The sequence below is a fragment of the Peromyscus leucopus genome, chromosome 5 (assembly GCF_004664715.2).
Source record: "Peromyscus leucopus breed LL Stock chromosome 5, UCI_PerLeu_2.1, whole genome shotgun sequence".
Classification (NCBI taxonomy): Eukaryota; Metazoa; Chordata; class Mammalia; order Rodentia; family Cricetidae; genus Peromyscus; species Peromyscus leucopus.
The window spans coordinates 57,047,793-57,071,154 of NC_051067.1; the positions used below are offsets into that span (position 1 = coordinate 57,047,793).

Consider the following 23,362-nt stretch of genomic DNA (forward strand, 5'->3'; position numbering starts at 1 on the left):
GATACAAATAAAATCCAGTTAAGAGCAACTGTACATTAGACTAAGAAAATATTTAGTAAGGCAGATTTCAGTTACTTACTACCTAGGTTCATACATACTCCATACTGGTTTCTCTCTCTTTCCTTTCTCTCTTGGCTGTCCTGGAACTCACATAAAATAAGACATAAAGAAGGCTAAACCTGAGCTTGGTAAGGTGGCTCACCATGTAAAAAGCACTTGCCATGCAATCCTAACAAAGACCTATGTTTGATCCTGGAACTCTCAGTGTAAGGAGAACCAGCTTGTAAAGTTATCCTCTGATCTCTACATGAATGAGCCTTGGCATATGCTGCATGAGTGTGAATACACACACATGGAATAAAAATAATAAATACTTTTTTTATTTAAAAAGAAAATGAAGATTAATCCAGGCATGGCACAAGCCTGTAATCCTAGCACTTGAGGTGTGAAGACAATAGGATCAGGAGTTCAAGGCCAGCCTCAGCTACATGACATTCTGTCTCTAGAGGGGGAGATTAAGGGCTGAATATGTTCAAAATACATACTTAATTAAAGAATAAAAATAGTATATATTTTTTAAAATTTAACCATTGAGTAAAATTATACTCCATGTTTATGTGAAACAAATTCAGAACCTATTCGTGTCTATTCAGGAAATTTGCTAAGTTGGGAATAAAAGAAATTACAATGAATGATTTTTAATTAATATTAAATATTTATAGTATACACTGGTTAAATATTTATCATCCAAAATTTTTAGGACCAGAAATGATTCAGATTTGAGAGAACTTCAGATTTTAAGAATATTGCATAGACTTTACTCATTTGAACATCACTGTTAGAAAACTCCAGTCTTGAAGTGTTTCACACGAAGCTTAAGTATGGTGTCAGCACGTAAAGGCTTTGGATATTGAAATATTCTGGGTTTTAGATTTTCAGATAAAAGATGTTCCAGCTTACGCTTCTAAGAATATTTGAGAGTGGGAGGCTGGGGATTTTCTTGAGTATTATGCCTGCACATAAAAGCATATGACTGTACTCTAACAGTCCCTTGTTCCACAAGTGGACACACTGGCACAAAAGGCTCTAGAGGCCAATAACATATTGCTTGAGGTCACATGTGTACTTGACCAATTTTTAAATAGACATTATTTTAGAAATACTCTATTGTGTCTGCAGTTAAATATATATCTAAATATAAATACACCAAGATTGTCACAACTAGCATTTCACAAAGATGCATAGTTTTACAGTTTTGGTTGGATATTTGCAGGCATGGTGTTACTTACTGGAAGGACCACAGGAAATTTCTCAGTCTTTCACACTACTGCCATCTCTGTTCCCTACCCTAACTAAAGTATTTGATACCTCTTTGATTAAGACAGAAAGGTTTTTAATGAGTTGTGCCCTCACTTCCACTGTATGCCTCTAGGCACGGCAGTCTGAGCATAGTGCTCCAGACATTGCCATATGTGGTCAGTTGTATCAATTTGTGTTTTTCATGGTTTATATAAGATCATGTGGGGACTTAACAACCTCCTTATGAATTTATCAGAATTGTCCTGAGATGTCCTGTTGATATTTCACCTAAATTCTATTTAGTACTGTTAACTCAGTCCTTTTATTATATGAATGAAAAGTCATATTGAGCCGGGCGGTGGTGGCGCACGCCTTTAATCCCAGCACTCGGGAGGCAGAGCCAGGCGGATCTCTGTGAGTTCAAGGCCAACCTGAGCTACCAAGTGAGTTCCAGGAAAGGCGCAAAGCTACACAGAAACCCTGTCTCGAAAAACCAAAAGAAAAAAAGAAAAGTCATATTGATGAATCTTGTTGCTTTGTAGAATAAGAGGCAGTAAAATGAAAATAATTCTCTCCAGCTTTACACAAAGAAGTAGTTAAGGATTGAGGAGGGATTCTTTCTTACAGAATCACTTATTCAGAGTTCATGGGATAGTAATTATTTACTGTCTTGTGGGAAAGTTCCAGATGGCAGTGTTTATACAGTATAATTAGAGATTGCTGTTTAAGAAGAAAAGGTTATTTATGGCCTTAATAGTTATCATTTAATTTCATTAACAACAAATTACTTTACTTCTCCAGTGCTCTGTTTCTGTATTGACAGATGACACATTTAAATTTGGGGGTAGGAGGGTGAGAGAGAGAGAGAGAGAGAGAAGGAGGGAGGGAGGGAGGGAGGGAGGGGAGAGAGAGAGAGAGAGCGCGCGCGCGCGCACACACACACACACACACACACACACACACACACACACACACACACACACACAGGACTATGCAGCCCTCATAGAGATCTATCTGCCAACCTCTGCCTCTCAGCTGTTAAAGGTATGCACCACTACACCTTGAACATTTAAGATCTAGTACACTGGTCAATTAATAAAGTATGGAACTCTGGTCTGTAATATTTGGGCTTGTTGTTGTTGTTTTTTATGTTTCTTTGTTTGAGACAGGCCTTTATAGCCAGGGACCATGAATTCAGTATTTTCTTGATTCAGCCTTCTGAGTGCTGGGATTAACAGGGATGTGCATCACCACCCCCACCTCATCTGTGAATATGTTTAAAGGAGAAAAACAGTGAACCGGGTATAGCTAAGAGGAAGAGTACTCGCTTAATGTGCACAAGACCTAAGTTCAATATTTAGCACCACAAAAAGAAAACACACCCCTAATATTTGGTGGGTTTGCTTATCTCTACCATATGATAATTTCTTAGAGATTAAGAAAATCAAAAAAAAAAATTAAACTTAACCCATGCCTTTTTTTTTATATATGTAATTTTTCTTTTCCTTTCTTTTTTTTTTTTTTTTTGGTTTTTCGAGACAGGGTTTCTCTGTGTAGCTTTGCGCCTTTCCTGGAACTCACTTGGTAGCCCAGGCTGGCCTCCATCTCACAGAGATCCGCCTGCCTCTGCCTCCTGAGTGCTGGGATTAAAGGCATGCGCCACCACCGCCCGGCTGTAATTTTTCTTAATCTGTTTAACATTTTGTTTTTGTTTTTTTTTTTTAACTTTTGTCATTTCAGGTAACTGGAAATAAAGCCAAACAAGAATTAACAGATATACCTGAGACTTCTAATGTTGTGCTTTCTGGTGTTGCAAGTGCCCAAAGTAATGAATCTTGTATTCCCAGTGAAGATAAAACCTTCCAGAGCACAAAGATGGTTTCTTGTAATGACTCTGTCACACAGGCCACCTTGACCACAGCTTATGATGGGGCCAGCAGTGAGTCAGTAATGTGTCAGAAGTCTGTGTTCAGCACCCTTGAGAACAAAGTTGATATTTTTCATCCATCACTGCTGATAAAAACAGGTGCTGTACAGGATGTTACTCAGCATAGCAGCGTCATCAATAACAAATGTCTACCCTCTGTGGAAAGGATGGATGATAATGTGGAATATATGATGATTAATCTGGAGCCAGTTACTCTTGCTTTTGAAAAAACTGCCTATGTACCAATACATAAAGAAGTAAATACAGCTGACAAACCTACAGGCTTTAATAACGAGCTGGTTAAACAAGTATCCCCTGCCTTGAATATTCAGTATCCTGTGTCTACATTGGAAAAGGCACAAGCACAGTGCCCTAGGGACATTCCTTCTCTTGCCATTTCAGAATATAAAGAGAATAAGTGCCTTTCTGCCTCCTCCCTAAAAAAGGAAACACCTGAAAGCCAGTGTCCATTACAGAAAGAGATTCCTCCAATATCAGCTGATGAAGGATTGATAACAGAAGCACTGTCATTAGTTAAAAGTTCTAGTTATTCATTAGCGAGTGACAAAACAAAATGCCCACAGGATGCCTTTCTACAGACTCAGAATGACTTCAGCATGTCTTTAGATGAGGTTCTAGAACCATCACAAGTTAAAGTAGTGTCATTATCAACCTCTGCTACCCTGGAAAACAAGCAGTCCCTTAACTGTATTCCAGCAGTAAGTAATATATCAGATGGCTCTACAGAAGTAAGGAATAATGACAAGAGTAATTTAAACCAAGAAATGACTTTGCAGACATTGAATTCAGTATTTCCCCAACAAACAGATCTGTCTGTGAATAAGGAAGAGGTTAGCATGGAGTTGTCAGGGGAAGGTTCTGATACCGACCTAACTCTTACGGTATCATTACCTACAAGCCCCAGGGAGGAAATGGCAGCTTGTGAAATTGAACAGTTACAGAGGGCCCCAGTATCAAATTTAGGACTACAAAATAGAAATGAAGAAATGGTTGACTCAGAAGCACATGTGAGCCTCATAAAAAATAAAGAAATAAATTTAGCTAGCTATATGTCAGTGTATCCTGTGGAACCTAAAGAACCATTAAAAGAGACACAAAGCAATGATTTAAAACCAGGTACATTAATACTTTCTAAAGAAAATCATGCCCCTAAGGTTGCAGAAGAAATTAAAGTTTCCTCAGGCTTCCCCTTTGGGGGAAGAATAGAAGAAGTATCACCAGCTTCTAGTCCTGATCCCATAGTACATACTGAAGAAACACAGCCATCTCCATGTTTAAAACTTAATGATACACAGTCTGAGAAAAGTAATAAGTTCTACCAAATTAAATCAGGAGATTTAACCATACCAGAAAAAGAAAATTATTTTGTTGATCCTAAGACTTCAATATCACAAGGACAAGTGCAGTTCTCAGCTGAAATACCACAGGTACTAACTAATGCAGGAATAGAAGGCAGAGTAACTGTGCCTGGTGAGATAACTGAGTTCATTGTCCCAAGTGAGCACAAAGAAAAGGTGCAGTGCAATGATAAAGAATTAAGCAAGCCTACCTCATCACCTAAATATGAAGGTAACTTCAAGCCTCTTGAAAAACTGGTAATATCAGGAAACCCATTGCAGGCAATTTGTATGGAGAACAGAAATCTGGACACAAAACCTCTTGCCTTGGAGTCCAGTGTACCCTTATGTGGTCCTAGAAAAGTTGAAAATAAGTCTTTGGCAGATACATTGGTTTCTATAACCACCGGAGGTGGAATAGTGAATGTGTCATTAAAACAGACTAGCTCTAAAGACAATAAGAAAAATGTCTTTGACAGTGATTTGAAAACAGAAGCTGATAATACTATGCAGCCCGTGTCAGTGAACTCTGCCTCCGTTGACAAAACTGATGTACAGACATACATGTACCCAGAAATCTCAAAGTTTGTTTCTTCCTCTGACAGTGCTCAATGCACCTATTATACAAAACCAGTAAGTGTAGAGCCACAGTTTCAAACACAGGAAATACCAGTAGTTGAAGTGGCCGGCTTACTTCAGAATACTGGAACTGAATTACATGAAGAAAGGATGGATCTCAGTGCTGTTGACCTTCATCCTAACTCCACATCTACAAAAGATGAACAAAAAACAATTCATGTACTGCAAGACACATCAAAATGTGAAGAAAAAACGCCCTTGAATGATGGAGTTTTCTCCAAAATTGCCCATTCTTACCAAAAGACAACAGACATCAGTAAAAGTGTCAATGAAGCGCCTTTTGCTTCCTTTGTCCTAGAATCCATTGACTCAGTTTGTGGCATCTACAGAGAACATATTGTCAGTGAAAACTCAAACGTGGGACATAAAACCAAGGCAGATTCTGAAACACTGAACAGGAATACAGAGATAAATGGGAATGCTTCCATGTGCTATGGAGCACTTTCTGGAGCCACTGATCAAGAGTCTCTTGATTGTAGAAACTGTAAATTAGATTTGGAGAATTTGTGTACTTTGAGAGGTGCTCATGCAAACCAAAAAGATGCTGTAAAAGATAGCAATGACTCTTTCACAGGCTTAAACAACAGTGACAATGACACTTGGGTCTACTCTAGCAAAATTTTAGAGCTGGAGACACACATTCCACCCAGAAGCTGGGAAATGGAACCATGCCCTATCTCAACAAATAAGTGTATGCCTCACTACGTCCAGATCCCAGATTCCCATGGTATCCCCAGGACTTATGCTAACTTTACTATAACAAAAGAATCCAAAGATACCACAAGAACATTGCATAGCCTGAAGAGGCATCGGAATTTCACTGCAAACTGTGGCCTTCTTAGCTCCTGGATTAGCACTTGGCATGTGGCAGATGACCTCACACAGAATACTTTAGACATGGAGTACTTGCGTTTTGATCATAAGCTAAAACAAGTAAGAAAGAAGGGGGATTTTCGGCAATCTTCTCCTTCCACCAACATCTTCCCTAACGAGTCCCTTATCCAAGTCTCAGTTGGAACATGCCCTTCATCACAAACATCTGATGCCTCACTTCTGCATCTTCCACCTAAGAGCAGAAGCCCCATTCTGGTGACAGTTGTACACTCAGACACCAGGCAGCAGAGTCATTGCCAAAGAGGCCACTCACCCAGCAATCTAGACAGTTCTCCTTTATGGAAGGAGAAACGTAGTCAAAATAGAAATCTTAGAAATTCTGAAAGAAATCAGACTGTTCCAGTTCACCTAAATAAACTGAAATACAACAGCACTTTGAAAGAAGCTAGAAATGATATTTCACTTATTCTAAATGAATATGCTGAATTTAATAAGGTCATGATGAATAGCAACCAAATAGTTTCCCAAGATAAAAGGTTAAGTGTAGCTTCTGCAGAAGCTGTGTCCCAGGAGACTTGTCAGTCAAGACAGTCGGTATCCTACAAAGATGTGATCACAGACTTGTGTGCCACTCTGCATCTCAAACTAAAAGGAGTCATGAGGGAGGCTTGTAAGAGTCCTTTCTGGTTCTACCTCGTTGAAACAGAAGATAAGTCATTCTTTTTAAGAACAAAGGTAAAGTACCAGCTTACTCTATACTTCATTATATTCTAAGATTAGTTTATTTTAGAATTAACTTAAAAGTTTGGGTTTAAAAGAAATGGTATGGGAACGTGATATGTTATCAGTAACTCAAATAGAACACAAATTCCAAAATGACAAAAATGAAAAGCTAATGGTGAATGAATCAAGACAAATGCTGGGCTTTCCCAAGTCAGGTTTTCACCATATTTACATCCATTTTCAATTACCACGTTCTTACCTTAGCATTCAGTTTTTGTTTGTTTGTTTGTTTGTTTGTTTTAAGAAAAATTATATTCCAATGCTGGGGAGATGGCTCAGTGCTCATACAAAAAGCTGTGCACATGGGCAGTAATCTAAACACTGGGGAGACAAAGGTTGCCAAATCTCTGGGGCTTGCTGGCCAGCCATTCTAGCTGAATAGGTAAGCTCTAGGTTTAATGAGAGACTGTCTCAAAACAGTGGAGATCAATAGAAGACTCTTGATGTCAATTCTGGCCCCCATGTTCATACATACACAAAAATCACATACCAAAATGTCTTTTTCGTTGATGTATACACTAGAGGAAAATAGTTTTAATGATAACTTCTAAAATGAAGACATGTCTACCATATAACATTTTGTGAAAAGTAATCTTTGTAACTAATTTAGACACATCATACAAAGGGCTTAGTGCTACATAAGGTGGCAAGAAACAAGGTACATGTGACACGAGCCCAGCAAGGGGGGGTGGGAGAGCTGGTCAACACCACTGGACAAGAGTTTACTGTCAAGAGATGAGGTTGCTAGCCGGGAGGTGATGGTGCATGCCTTTAATCCCAGCACTCAGGAGGCAGAGGGAGGTGGATCTCTGTGAGTTCCAGGCCAGTGTGGTCTATAGAGTGAGTTCTAGCCAGAACTGTTTTCAAAGAGAAACTATGTCTCAAAAAAAGGAGAGAGATGATTTGGAGATATTGAAGACCCATGCTAGGAAGGGACTCACTAAGATACATTATCATATTTAGACTTCATCCTGAGGTCACTGGAAAGACTTTTAAAAAAAGATTCTTAAAAATAAATGGCAGGGATTGGAGAGATGACCCAACAGCTAAGAATACCTACTGTTTTTAGGACCTGGATTTGGTTCCCAGCACCCACACAGTGGCTCATAACCATAGGTATCCTCTTATTTCTATACTGAATGTATATTGAAAATATTGACAGTATTTCACCATATGGCCACTATTTATAATAAAAAGGACACATTTGTACAAAGGTACAGTTTTTAATTGAACACATACTAAAATAAATTTCAGAATAACATTCCTTCAGAAGCACAATGTTTGTTGGGTGTGGTGGCTGACACCTGTAATCCCATCACTTGGATAGCTGAGATGGGAGAATCAGATTTGAAGCCAGCTGAGCCACAGGGTAAAATCCTGTCTCAAGAAAACAAGACAGTACAGTTTTTTAAGCCTTGGAAACATCCTGAATAATTCTGGCAAGTCCTGAACTCTTCTTTAGTGATAGGTTACAGACCTGTTTGTAAGATGAGAATCTGCAAACAGTGACAACTCAGTCTTAAGTATTTCAGTTGACTCTTTCCTAAAAGAATTTTCTTCAAGAATTGTGCTGTCACTTTTGAGTGATAATGAAATAGTCAAAAGTTCAGCTGTTTGGGGATTCAAGGCAGACAAAGTAATACATTATAAAGCCAAATACTCTGACTGTCTGGAGTGTAATTGAGGTGTATAATGTCAAGCCATAATCCTTCCTGAAAAAGCATCATGTAAGAGTCATGATGGACCGGTGGTGGTGGTCGTGGTACACGCCTTTAACCCCAGCATGGGAGGCAGAGACAGGTAGATTTCTGTGAGTTCAAGGCCAACCTTATCTACAGAGTGAGTTCCAGGGCAACACAGAAACCCTGTCTTATGAGGGAAACAAAAAGAAAAAAAAAAAGTAAGGGAGATGGGATTCAGGAAATTCTTTCATGATGCACATTCACCTTCCCAGTGAGGCTGGGAAGCCACTCTGACATAACATGCAGTCCCTTATAAACATGTAGTTTATGTTACCCTTTTATTCAGATATGGACATCCAAGGAACAATTAACTCTTCAAATTGATTCCCATTAATGATAAAGAAATGCACTGGTATATTGCTAAAGTTCTACCTGTATATTAAAGTAATAACATTATGTAAACACCCAGCAACCCTGTCCTGTCTTACTCCCTTGAAAGTGAAACTGCATTTATGTGAATTAGTTTGGATTGCTTTTTTTATATCAGCCTTTTAATCTTTTTATTTGTTTGTTTGTTTTTTGTTTTTTGAGACAGGGTTTCTCTGTGCAGCTTTGTGCCTTTCCTGGAACTCACTCTGTAGCCCAGGCTGGCCTCGAACTCACAGAGATCCACCTGGCTCTGCCTCCCGAGTACTGCAATTAAAGGTGTGCGCCACCACTGCCCGGCTTTAAATACATCTTAATAGTGCAGTGGAGGATTACTTTTGTCAGGTAGCCTCTATGAATAAAAGCCAGATTGTGTGAATTTGAATTTCACTGGCTGCTTTATCCTTAAAATAAACTTCTTGGGCTGTTGAAATGGCTCAGTAAGAGAAGGCACCAAGCCTGACAGCCTGAGTTTGATGCCCAGGACCTACATGATAAGAAAGAACCAAATCCTGAAAGTTATGCCTTGGCCTCCACATGTTGTCCATGGTATTTGTGCGCGCACCCACTCACTTACTTATATACATACGTACGTACTAATGATTTTATAACTAAAATTTAAATCATAGTAATATATGTGTGTGTTTATTTAGTAATAAGACCAGTAGCTATTTATGTTGTCTTGTAAATAGGATATGCTTTTTTGATGTATTGTTCTTTTTGTTTGCTTCATATTGAAATGTGTTGCCGGGCGGTGGTGGCGCACGCCTTTAATCCCAGCACTCGGGAGGCAGAGGCAGGCGGATCTCTGTGAGATGGAGGCCAGCCTGGGCTAACAAGTGAGTTCCAGGAAAGGCGCAAAGCTACAAAGAGAAACCCTGTCTCGAAAAACCAAAAAAAAAAAAAAAAAAAAAAAAAAAAAAAAAGAAAGAAAGAAATGTGTTGCTGAGTAGCTGAGACAGACTAGAACTCATGATACTTCCTCAGTCTCCCAAGTGCCAAGAATGTATGTACTGCCATGTCCACCTGGTGGCTTGTTTACACCTTTAATCCGAGCACTTGGGAGGCAGAGCCAGCATGATCTCTGAGTTTGAGGCCATCCTGATCTACATAGTGCATTCTAGGACAGCCGGAGTTATACAGAGAGACCCTGTCTCCAAAAAAAAAAAAAAAAAAAAATCTGTTCAAGTATCCTTGTTTAGTAATAGCTCTTTGTAAATCTTTCAGAGCATTCTAAAGAAAGGAGGCCATACAGAAATTGAACTTCTGGATTTCTGTCAAGCTTTTCACAGAGAGAGTGAGACACTATTAGTTATCATCAAAAATGAAGACATAATATCACGTTTGCATCAGGTAAGTTTGGAATCTCACAGAAAAATGAAATATATTCTAGGCACTGAACTTGTGTAGTATTGTGAATAGCTGACATACACTTCCATCGGAACTTTAGTGGGAAGATACTGGGGGAGGGTACAGTGTGGCCTACTCTAGAATCAGCAGGCGTCTGTAGGGCAGGTTGATGTTTACTGAGAGAGAACTATGAAAAAAATGTGAGCCAATGCTAAATATTCTCACTTAAAAAATTGATGTCTATTAAGAAAATCATACTTTAAAAGGACTGACCTGCTAGTTGACAAGAAATAATTGCTTGTCCCAAAGAGCAACTTGTGGACACAGGATAGATAATGCCATGAGCTTGGGGTGTTGGCACCACTAGATGAGTTGGAAACAGAATGAGTTTGTGTGACTTAACTATTTATAGGTCCCTTTTACTTCAGACATGTTCTTCTCTCATAAACTATTTGTAGAGTCCACTTTTTAATTAATTTTGATGTGCTAATGGCTACTCATGATAAGGTAAGAACTGCTCTTTATGTGTGGCAAAGTTGTCAGAGGTCCTGGCTGAAGGTATTTTCTGCTGCTTATGGTCCTTGAAATCTATGAATGTTCAATGTGCCTACATGTGCCTTTCTTCATGGAAGTCCTTTTATGTCTAACAGATCCCTTCTCTGCTGAAGCTAAAGCATTTCCCCAGTGTCATCTTTGCTGGAGTGGACAGCCCTGAAGACATTCTGAATGACACCTACCAAGAGCTGTTTCGCTCAGGCGGCTTTGTGGTATCAGATGATGATATACTAGAAAATTTGACATTAGGTTGGTCTTTAACTTTGAAATCTAGTCAGGTCAATTTCTCTTCACCCAGTAACTAACACAAATCAGTTCTCACCGGGCGGTGGTGGCGCACGCCTTTAATCCCAGCACCGGGAGGCAGAGCCAGGCGGATCTCTGTGAGTTCGAGGCCACCCTGGTCTACAGAGTGAGATCCAGGACAGGCACAAAGCTACACCAAAAAAAAAAAAAAAAAAAAAAAAAATCAGTTCTCTTTCTGATGACACAAGGCCTAATATCTTAATATTAACAAAAATCTCTCTTTAAAAATGGTTTCCAAAAGTCATTATAGTTAAAACCTTGAACACTCTAATGTAGGATCTAGTTGTGATAGCAGGCTTTTATTTATTTATTTATTTATTTTTTGTAAAGTATAATCCAAACCTTCGTCGACTCTGATCACATCAGAACAGTTTGAGTACCATTTCTGAATCAGTCTGCTTTCATCAGCATAAATTCTTCATGGAAACTAGGTTAATAAAAGTATAACTTTTCTACTGCACTAGGCTTCTGCTTCTGTTCTGTCATGTGGGCTGGTTCAGAGCATTAGCTAGCTGCATGTGACCAGTGTGCTCTTGCCCCTACAGTTGTTTCCCATTATAGTATGACCAGGTAGAACTGGTTAGAGGAGTCACAGGTTATGCGTTTATGAGACTGGACATTGCCCAGACATAGAAGAGGTGGCAACATGCGTCTGTTTGTTCGTAAGTGACACCCGAACTTGCAGGAACAACAAAAACTAAGATACATCTTCTCTTTGCTGACCTTATTCTACAGTTCAACTGAAGGAAATTGTTAAAATCCTGGAAAATCTAAATGAAAATGGAAAATGGAAGTGGTTGCTTCACTACAGAGAAAATAAAAAGCTCAAGGAAGATGTCAGGTAAGTACATGTGGAGAAAGGTGGAAATACTCCAGTTACAATTTTCCATGTGCTTTAGACTAGCGTAAGTCAAGCACCACAGCCACGAAAATAGTGTCAGAATGGACATCACCTTCCTAAGATTTAGGTCTGTTGGTTAGCTTTCGGATTTGTTTTTACAGTAGGGCATCCAGTGAAAGGTGTATTTACAGCAACATTTTGATCCAGTCTTAAAAATATCCCTAGTTAAGTCAGGCTCTGCTGCCATATGCAGAAACGTGGTGAACTGTGACCTTGGTTCTAGTGCTTTTTTGGATACTGATTCATATTTTGAGTTGTTAGGGTATTGGATTTAAATAGGAGACAAACACCTTAAATCTAAAGCAGTAATTTGTTTTAACTTCTTTATTATTTTTTTGCAGCCCAATCAGTTTCCACTCCTTCCTTCCTCTCTGCTCAGTCCTCTCAACTTCCTTCCCCACTTCTTTCTCTTCAGAAAATGCAGTCCTCCCATGTATATCAGTCAGCCATGGCATATTGTTACAGCAGTGATTTGTGTGTGCAGTATATGCATGCATTTGTGTAGGTTACACACTTGTGTGCATGGAGCCTGGCAGTCCATGTCAGGTGCCTTCTATCACTGTCCACCCCCCACCCACCCCCCAAGACAGGGTTTCTCTGTGTAGCTTTGTGCCTTTCCTGGAGCTCACTCTGTAGACCAAGCTGGCCTCAAACTCACAGAGATCTGTGCTCTGCCTCCGGGGTGCTGGGATTAAAGGCGTGCTTCCACCTTATTTTTAAGAGGTCTTACTGAATCTAGAACTCAACAGCTGAACTAGGCTGGTTGGCTGGCTGGCCAGCCAACTCCAGTGTTGGAGTTATAGGTGTGTGCTACCACAACTGGCTTTTAATATGGATTCTGGGGGTCTATACTCAGGTCCTCATGCTTACCCAGCAGGTACTTTACTGACTGCATCACATCCCCAGCATCAAAGTAATGATTTTTTAAAAAAGAAAGTTGGTTTTGATTATTTGGCTCAAGAGACCTGGAGCCTATGAGAGTTTCTGCCCATTCAAAGTGTGACTTCAAGTACTCTGGGAACGGAACTTACGTAGATTGAGAAAGGACAGAATGGATGACATTGTTAAAAAGGTACCGAGTACTAAAGGATGCTTTACATGGAACAGTCCCATTCAAACTTGACACCAAGGAGGAACACAATAATACTGAGAAAACAAACCTGACCATAAACAAACTGCTAGTTAGTTTTAGGGCTAAACATTAATTCCAGACTTTGAGCACTAAATTATTGAATACTTTTTTTTTTTTAAAAGATTTGTTTATTATGTATACAGCATGTATGCCTGCATGCCAGAAGAGGGCACCAGATCTCATTGTAGATGGTTGTGAGCCACCATGTAGTTGTTCGGAATTGAACTTGGGACCTCTGGAAGAGCAGCCAGTACTCTTGACCTCTGAGCCATCTCTCCAGCCCCCTTTTAAAATTGCTTTCTTCGGACACTAGGAGCAAGTATAGCAGGAATTGTGTGAGTGCGTGAGACCATTAAAGACAGTACAGACTGGAGAGAGCAGTTAACAGCACTTGCTGCTCCACAAGAGTTTGGATGTTAGCACCTGTATTAGGTAACTTAACCATCTATAACTCTAACCCCAAGGGATCCAGAGGATTCTGCCCTCGGTGGGCACCTGCACATTCATTTGCACATACACTCACACTGACATGCAAGTGCACACAGACACGTACATTTAAAGACAGAAAAAAATTTCAGGTTTTCCCTTGGTGTAGAAGCTAGCCAAGAAAAGGTTCACTAACAAGGTAAGGATAGTGCATGAAGCAAAACAGACTGAAGGGTGTGGCCAGAAAAAAAGCTGATGAGCTTTTTTTCAAAATTGTGTATGGGTGTTTTGCCTACATGTATGTACCACATGCATACAGTGCCCCCAGAAGCCAGAAGATGGCATCAGATTCCATCAGTTGTAGCCACCGTATGGGTGCTGGATCAAACCAGTGCTCTTCACAGCTAAACCCTCTCCATCCCCAGCTAACCAGCATTTTAGAGGAAAAGCTTAATAATAATAGGCATATATTAAAGCTATCAGTACACACCTACAGGTAAATAAATTTAAAGAACTAAAGACAGATTTTCCTCTAGATGAAAAAAGGAAAAGTAATGATATTACAGAGGTGAGAAATTAAGACAGTTTTGGCTGAGATTGGTAATCTGGCCACAAGACTTAATACAAAGCATAAATTACACCTATTAACTGTCAGGCATGGCAGCACATGATGTGATCCCAGCACAAAGGGCAGGAGCAGAGGGCAATCTCTGGACTACAGTAATTATAAGCCAACCTGAACTATAGAGCAAGGCCTTCCCCACCCCCAAGAAAGATTTGTTTTCTAAGATCAGTGAGAGCACAGTTGTAACTGTGTGACTGCCTGAGAACTTTGAAGAACCTTTAGTTGCCAACATACATGGTTGAAGTGGCAGTAACTACAAGGATTGTGTAACCTTGGACCTTACTCTGTTTTTTTTTTTTTTTTTTGGTTTTTCAAGATAGGGTTTCTCTTGTGTAGCTTTGTGCTTTTCCTGGAACTCACTTGGTAGCCCAGGCTGGCCAGTCTGTATTTTTTTTTTTTTTTTTGTGGTTTTTTCGAGACAGGGTTTCTCTGTGTAGCTTTGCGCCTTTCCTGGAACTCACTTGGTAGCCCAGGCTGGCCTCGAACTCAGAGATCCACCTGGCTCTGCCTCCCGAGTGCTGGGATTAAAGGCGTGCGCCACCACCGCCCGGCTGGCCAGTCTGTATTTTTAAAGGAGTCGTTATAAAGTTTAGAGGCAACTGATCAGGACAGTGCATACATGTTAGCCATTGTGCTACGCACGAAAACACATCAAGGACAGGCTCTTTGACCAAGTGTTTTAATACAACTAGTTAAAATGAAAGCAGAGAGAGACTAGCTTGGTAGTTGAGAGATGACCCAAGTTCAGTTCCCAGCACCCACATTGGGTGGCTCATAACTGCCTATAACTGTAGATCCAGGAAATCAGACACCCTCTTCTGGACTCTTAGGACACCAGCACTAACATGTGCACATTCTTTCAAACAGATAAATCTTCCTTTCTTTTAAATGAAAGTAAGAAAAGCTGCCAACATTTCTTTCTATTTTCCAGGGTAGATTCAATTGCACATAAAAAGAACTTAATTCTAAAATCATACCAGAGTGTAAATATCATTGAATTGCTTCATTATCACAACTGTGACTCTCCATCACCAACGAAAGCTGAAATTTTGAAATGCTTACTAAACCTGCAAATTCAACATATCAATGCCAGGTTTGCTGTCTTCCTAACAGGTAAATTTAATCTGAGTTCTAATCTTCATTATTCAGTTAATGCTAAAACAGGACAGCTCTAGAAATATCTTTCTTAAGTAGTTATTGAATGCCCTAGATGTAGGTGGTATTACCTATAGCCAGTAGTGCAGTGTGTTTTGACAAATACCCTTAAGTCCTTGGATGCTTGCCAAGGAGTGCTAAGTTTCTCTCGTTATTATTCTAATGAATTCTGCTACCTGGGGACGGAAAAATGGGCATGCTAGCTTTTGTCACAGTTTTTCTTTATTACAGACAAGCCCAAAGTGTCTACAGAAGTCTTTGAAAATAATGGAATCCTTGTTGCAGATGTAAACTACTTCACTGAAAATATACAAAAGATAGCAGCTCCATTTAGGAGTAGCTACTGGTAAGAACTTTTTGTAAAACTCCTAGTGTAAGCTGGAATTACTGGCAGCAAACAGGGCCACTGAGGGAAAGAAAGCTGTTCAAAACTGCACTTTAAATTCAAACGGGATACACTGTAAAGTTTTTGTTTGTTGTTTTTTTAACCAATGAGTAGAATTCCCATCAGCTTCTGTGATTACCACAAATGAGATTAACCAACCTGTTCAACATAGTAAGGCTTTCCCCAATAGGTAGTTATCTCAGTTATAAGTATTTCTTGGTCATTTTGCTTTACCAATTTTGTGTTCCTACAGGTGATTGGAGTTGAGACTACACATGGAAGATAACAACAATAAATAAATTATTTTCCTGAGTCTGAAAATCTTCAAATACATACAAACAATCCTCATCTGAAAAATCCATGTTTCATTTTTCATGCTTTGCTAGAATGTCTCGTTTCATCATGAACCATAGTTGCCATTAGCTTTGAGTTACAATGGTTGAATACTGCTGTAAATTATTTTCACTCTAAACATCATGCCTTCAAAACTATTGAGCTTGATATTAAAATTGAGACCTTCACATGTTTTACATAGCTAAAGTAAAGTCTATTTTAACAAACAGCTGTTTTTGCGTGTGGTCAGAGGCTTATCAAGTGCATGTTTCAGATGTTTTACCACATTGTAAAAAGTATAGTCTGTAATGGTTTTGTTTGCTGTTGCATAAAAAACACTACAAAGAGAAAAGGCATTTTTTTTTCATAAACAACAAATTTATACACTTTTCCACTTACTGGGTTTTTTTTTTTAATGCTGCACTACAAAAATCAATCTGATGAAATTATTTATGATATTAAAACTTTCTTAAGTCTTTAAAATACACACAAGAGAAAAACCATTTGTATACTATCTATTTGGAACAAAGGCTTTTTATACCTAGTTTCGGGTTGGGTTGGTTTGGTTTGGTTTTTTTTAAATAAAGATAATTAAAATGCAGTTGTTTGTGTTGTGATTCAATCTGTGTGCAAGGCCACTGACCAGGATGCCTAAGAAGAATTCTACAACAATGAGCCTATATTAAGAATAAAATGGCTTCCATTCCAATCTATCAGTTAATACTAATGCCCTTAAATCACCAGAAGGCAATGTAAGCAGAACAGAGACAGTATGCAGGACAGTGGTTTCCAGAGTTTGGCTTTATTTTGCAGTACAGAAATCATTTGGAGCCGTTTTGAGACAGACATCATTGAAATCAAGGCTCTGTCAAATCAATACTGCATTGCAGCTTGGTCCATTGAAGAAGCCATACCTGGGATAAAAGGTGCTTCTATGTTTTCCCTACTTACCATAAGGTTCCTTTCTCCTTCTCAGCAATTGTAGTAGGTTAAAATACCACATACTGGCTTCCCTCCAAACAACTTCCTAAGTCTGAAGTTTGGTTAGAAGTTTATACCCACATGAACAAAATATATGGGTCTACTGTTAGGGCCCTGCTTTAATACTTCACATAACAAAAGCGAGAAAACTTTTTCAATTTAGACTCCCAATATCAGGATGGCACAAATTGTATAGATCCAGCTCTTGAGCACAGGCACCCAATCGCAAAGGCTACACTGATTAAAAGATACAAGTACTGTATCAAGTTCTCTATCAATATTTGTTTAGAACAGCTCCTTCACTAAAAAAAACCCAGTCTGGTTAAACTGAACAGAACCAACCAATTCTGACTAGCCATTCCATGAAAACAAGTTAATACATGATATTAGAAAAGTGAAGGGAAGGAGTATTCACTGGTATAGCACTCTTCAATCTCCATTTTGATCATAAAAGCAGGGCTTACAATATTGATTTCATACGATACACATTATTTGCCAAATTTTGTTTGTCCTAATTACATATGTACTGCTGTTAGTCTTCTCCATAAATGTCATTCTTCTTGCGCTTCATTTCTTCAAAGTCAAACTCGGATCCTGTCATTCTCTTATAGATATCTTTAATGTCATCACAGGTTGTCTCAAAGTGAGTGGTAGCATCATAGGCACGGGAAATAAAGATCTGGAATTAAGAATTATAGAGACTTCAAACTACTTAGGGATGCTCCCCAATAGACTGGTAATGACTTTTTTAGATCATCACACTCACCTGGCTCTCTGTTCCCAAATCTTTCGGTACAAAGAGGTCACTGATGCTGACAAATCTAAATGGGAAGAAACAAACCAGCATCACTGCTTTGCCTTAAAGCATAAGACCAACAGGACAAGGCATTCTAAGGATTCACAACAACCAATGGCTGCCCTGTCTTATTCTCAGAATTACCTGACCATGCAGCAGACACCAACACCTCAGTTTTAGTTGACATGAATGAGTACAATACTCACTTCTGTTCAATTGGTTCCAAGAGTTCCAAAGCTGGTCTGATTTCTTTCTCTGGTTCCTTGGTCTCCACAGTTGTACTTACAATGGCAATATATTTGCCCTGTGCTGCCACATTGTGCGCAAAGGAGATCATGCAAACATAGATGTCTAAAAGCAAATAACAACATACACCTTAGCATTTGTAAACCTTGGGCACAAGTGCATTCAAGTATCATGGTTTCGTTGCATTATAAATTAAAATTACTTGGAATAAACAATGCTGTCTAAACTTGTTTATGGAGGCAAGCTTAAGCATTAGTAAATTACAAATGTTTACTAACTGAAATTTCTCTTACCCACGTTATGGTTTGTATATTATATCACCCAAAATAGATTCATACTCTGAAGGATAGGTCCTTTGCTGGTGGTGCTTTTCACAGATGAATGGATCAGGCAAGTGCTAATCTCAAACCATTGATGAGTTCAGAGCTGAATGAGCTATTAGGAAATAGGATCTAGCACAGTGGTTTTCAACCTTCCAAATGCTAATGCTGTGACCCTTTAATACAGTTCTTCATATATGGTAACCCCCAACCATAAAATTATTGTTACTATTATTATGAGGGCTTGTTTGGTTTGGTTTGTTTTTTGTTTTTTGTTTGTTTTTTTTTTTTTTTTTTTGGGGGGGGGTGAGACAGGGTTTCTCTTTGTAACAGTCTTGGCTGTCCTGGAACTTGTTTTGTAGACCAGGCTGGACTTGAACTCAGAGATCTGCCTGCCTCTGCCTCCAGAGTGCTGGGATTAAAGGCATGTGCCAAAAAATGGCTCCTTCAAAACTAATTTTGCTAGTTATGAATCGTAATTAAATATCTGATATGCACGATATGTGATCCCTGTGAAAGGGCTGTTCGACCACCAAAGGGATCCTGACCCATAGGGTGAGAACCACTTTAGCAGGAGGAAATAGGTCATTATGGGCATGTCTTTGAAAGGGTATGATCTTGTGGCCAAGACCCTTTCTTGCTTGCTCTCTGCTTTCCTAGTTTCCATGAGGTAAGGATATTTTGCTGCCACATACTTCCACCATCATTAGACTCTGCCTTGTCCTCAACACAACTGAGTCAGCTGACCACACTGAAAACAGGAGCCAAAATAAATTTTTCCTCTGACAGGGTGGTTTTCCCATGGAAAAGCTCACTAAAACCTTAAGAGATTTGAGGATGTATGATGACTATAAGCTGCTAAACCTAGAGATAAACTCAATCTTTAGATTTGGCTAAAGGTTTTGAATGGAGGCTTTATTAAGTACTGATTTCCTCATTTACTTATTGGAAAATTAATACTTACATATTATCATAACTAACCACTATTCTAAATATAATTTCAAATGTAGAAACAATTTTTGGAATTTTTAAGTTTTTCACAGGTCTAAGAATCTACATGAGAATCACTTTTAAAAAAAATTTCTATCTGTGGTGTGGTTTCTTATGTGGAAGGAAAAAAAAAATCATTAATACTGAAAACTACTTCTGAGTGAAATGAGATGTGAGCATTCTAACCAAAATACAAAATACAGTTGAAAACCACTGGTTATATCAAAATGGGAATTGAAATTTTAGACCAAGTCCTGACTTGAATCACAGAAATGAACACTGTTTTCTAGCATGTTGCTAAAACCACAACGACACAGAATCAGCTCAAACATAGTAATGTCAGTTGAGCTAATAAATGAAACCTGGAAGCCTGCAAGAGTTCACCCATGCAGTCTGTTCACTCTAGACATGAAGCCAAGATTCAAGGCAATGGATCCAAGGCTGACATCATTTCAGTATACTGCTGCTTCCCATATCAAATTAGTCTCTTTATTACAGTATGGAGTAAAGCCATTCTACCCTCATTGGCTGGTCTCCAAAACGCACCTGACTTGCGGTTGACTTGGTTCTGTGGAATGATGATCTGACAGGAATTGGCATCATTGGTATTCTTGATAGGGTGGCTAAGGATACAGATCACTCTGATTACCTGGCCCACTTTTTCAACCCGATCTTTTACATAGCTGGGGTCACAGATGAGCTGCTTACAGCGAGCAATCTGTAACAAAACATTAAAAGAGACAATATAAAGAAGACGTGGAAACATGGCAATATGTCCCACATTCATGTATTAGAAGGTTAAGCTCTCCAAATCAACCCTAAAATGGATATTGAATCTTAAAGACTGAATTCATTAATAACTAGAACTGAGAAAAGATGACAGATGGAGGACTCCACTAAAAAACTACAGCAATCAATACAGTGTGGTACCCAGTACTAGCACAAAGATAAAGAACAGAAGAGAAGCCAGAAATAAACCATACTTTCAAGTGATTTTTGACAAAACCAATTATGGGATAAGGAAAAATCTTAAAAACTTGTAGACCACAGCTCTAATCTCAGCACTTAGATGCAGAGGTAGGATCAAATTTAATGCCAACCTGTTCTATATAGTTTAGGCCAGTGAGGGCTACCTGCACGAGACTCTCAAAAAAAAAAAAAAAAAAAAAAAAACAGAACAAAACCATTAGGGCTGGTAAAACTATATCTGCTTAAAAAAAAAAAAGTTAAAATTTACTTAAAACCATACATAAGGGATTGAGACCTGAAATTATAAAAATTCTTAAGGGAAAAAAAAAGTAAGGAAAAAGCCTCATTTATTGTAATAACTTTTTAACACACCAAAGACTCACAAAATGGACTTCATGAAAAGTTAAAATTTGTGTGTATCAGATAATATTTTTTGTTGTTTTTGCTTTGTTTGGTGTTTTTCGAGACAGAGTTTCTCTGTGTAGTTTTAGTGCCTGTCCTGGATCTCGCTTTGTAGACCAGCCTGGCCTCAAACTCTGAGAGATCTGCCCGGCTCTGCCTCCCAAATGCTGGATTAAAGGCATGTGCCACAGCCGCCCAGGTAGATACTAAACTCTTAATGCAGTTAAAAGCAAAAGGAAACATCATAAATGATAAGATATATTTGTAAGTAATATATCTGAAAAGGAGTTAATATCCAAAGTCTCTCAAAAACTGCTAGAATTCAGCAATTTAAAAAAAGAGTGGATTTAAAAAATAGGCAGTAGCAGGCATGCATTTAATCCCAGCACTCAAGAGGCAGAAGCAGGTGGAATCTTTGAGATCAAGGTCAGCTTGATCAACAGAACAAGTTCAGGACAGCCAGGACTATGCAGAGAAACTCTGTCTCTAGATAGGTAGATAGATAGATAAATAGATAGATAGATAGATAGATAGATAGATAGATAGATAGACAGACAGACAGACAGACAGACGGAGGGAGCGAGGGAAGGAGGGAGGGAGGGAGGGAGGGAGGGAGGGAGGGAGGGAGGGAGGGAGGGATGGAGGGAAGGCAGGGGAGCACCTGTCTGTAAAGATTTTCAGACATTTCTCCAAAGCTCTACAAAAGGCCAAGTACCATATCACCAAGCACCAGTGATGGGAAATCCAAACCACAAGGCCCCTATTAGAATGGCTACTCCCAAAACAGAAAGTGACAACAGGATATGTGTACTCCTCATGAGAATGTAACATAAAATGGCTGATGTCACAATAAGGCAAGTTCTCAAAAAAAAAAAAAAAAGTAACAGAATTACTATTTAAATACCACAAATGCAATGAATACCACAATGTAATCAATGAATACCAGAATTACTATTTAATCCAGCAGTTCAACCTCTTGGTATATTAAAAAACAAAACAAAACAAAAGACAGAATCTGAAAGATAGGTATTTTGCACAGCAGTGCTCATAGAGCATCACTCAAAACAGCTATTTGGGAAAAAGTAATTTATGACTTACCATTCAGTGCTTACAGTGTTTTGTTTTTGTTTTTTTTTAAACAGTTTATTGGGAATGATGCTACAAAGACTAAGGTCCTAGATTCCATCCCAAGCACCACAAAAAAAAAAAAAAAAAAAAAAAAAAAAAAAAAAAAAAAAACCTCTAAACCACCAACAACTATATTTACAGTTTTCTCTGAATCTATTATCTTCATAACTTAGTTCATAATGACTGAACTGCAGGTAACCATTTCAACTAGCTTTGCCAATAATTAGTGTTGGGCAGTTGCAAGGTATTGAGAAGTAATTCCAATCCTGGCTCTACCTGACCTCCAGAGATTATTGTTAGACTGTCATGTATGTCCTAGCAGAAAGTAAATAATCAGTATATGATAGAGTACTGAAAAGATGTTGTCATCTTAATGCTTAGTTGTATGACAAATGTATTATAGCCACTTCTGTGTCATAGCAACACCCTGAAGCTCCCAAGAGAACAGCTATGTGAAGACTTAAAAAAAGAAAAAAAAAAGAGAAAAAACTGTAAAAAGAACTTTAAAGAATGAGTGAGAGAGAGAGCAGGAGGGAGGCCCCAGGATGTAATATCAGTGTCCAAACCACATTAAATATATAGTAGACAGCACATTTTAATTAACAAGAATAGTTACTTACCTCTCCTTCAGATTTTACACCAACCACTTTTCCATTTTGCACAATGATTTCTTCAATTGGTTTATTCAACATGTAGGTACCTCCATATATAGCACTTAACCTAAAAAAAAAAAATTAACCAATTATAATTCACAATTATTTGAACTGTTAAACTCTCCCTTCTTGAATCTAAATGAATTATAGTACCAACTAATTAAAGGTAATGGACCATAAACAAACAAAAAGCCATGAAAGTGTGAGGGAGAACTGTTGGGAAAAAAGGGTTTGAGAGGGGCAGAAAAGAACATAATAGGGGGTGAATAAAGAAAAAAGTGTGGCTGAGTGTAGACAAAAATGAAATTATGTCAGCTATTAAAAAAATACATGAGCCGGGCGGTGGCGGCGCACGCCTTTAATCTCAGCACTCGGGAGGCAAAGCCAGGCGGATCTCTGTGAGTTTGAGGCCAGCCTGGGCTACCAAGTGAGTTCCAGGAAAGGCGCAAAGCTACACAGAGAAACCCTGTCTCGAAAAACCAAAACAAACAAACAAGAAAATGCATGGATCTGAAAATCATGTTGAGCAAAATAGACACAAATCACATTTTTTCTCAAATGACTTAGAGCTCAATAACTATCTCTATTTACAATATATAAAGTAACATATTAACAAATATACATATACACATACATGTATGACATAAAGTAGAAGGGTGCTTCGTGAAGAAGACAGAGTGAGTAAAAAACAAGGGAAATTAATGGGAGACGAAAGAGTAAACTGCAACATTTTTCTTTATGGAAAATAAAGATACTACTAC

The 23,362-nt window shown here is 38.6% G+C and overlaps 2 protein-coding genes across 7 annotated transcripts in view; one reads left to right on the top strand and one right to left on the bottom strand.

Moving 5' to 3' along the window:
* Positions 1 to 16,717, top strand: part of Tasor2 (transcription activation suppressor family member 2) — a 45,097-nt gene extending 28,380 nt beyond the window's left edge. For 4 of the 6 annotated variants that reach the window (XM_028891182.2, XM_028891172.2, XM_037205963.1 and 1 more), the window contains 7 exons: positions 3,040 to 6,792; positions 10,176 to 10,301; positions 10,949 to 11,102; positions 11,895 to 12,000; positions 15,175 to 15,356; positions 15,630 to 15,744; positions 16,037 to 16,717. In XM_028891182.2, coding sequence (XP_028747015.1) covers positions 3,040 to 6,792; positions 10,176 to 10,301; positions 10,949 to 11,102; positions 11,895 to 12,000; positions 15,175 to 15,356; positions 15,630 to 15,744; positions 16,037 to 16,040 — 4,440 coding nt within the window. In that variant the 3' untranslated portion in view covers positions 16,041 to 16,717. The other 2 variants (XM_037205964.1, XM_037205965.1) reach the window with 2 other exon arrangements.
* Positions 16,718 to 16,898: 181 nt separating this feature from the next.
* Positions 16,899 to 23,362, bottom strand: part of Gdi2 (GDP dissociation inhibitor 2) — a 30,822-nt gene continuing 24,358 nt past the window's right edge. Inside the window, exons 7-11 of the mRNA XM_028891197.2 lie at positions 22,569 to 22,668; positions 19,996 to 20,167; positions 18,100 to 18,244; positions 17,864 to 17,918; positions 16,899 to 17,776 (exon numbers count right to left, since the gene is read on the bottom strand). Of these exons, the coding sequence (XP_028747030.1) occupies positions 17,630 to 17,776; positions 17,864 to 17,918; positions 18,100 to 18,244; positions 19,996 to 20,167; positions 22,569 to 22,668 (619 nt within the window). The 3' untranslated portion in view covers positions 16,899 to 17,629. The remainder of the gene's footprint in view (positions 17,777 to 17,863; positions 17,919 to 18,099; positions 18,245 to 19,995; positions 20,168 to 22,568; positions 22,669 to 23,362) is intronic.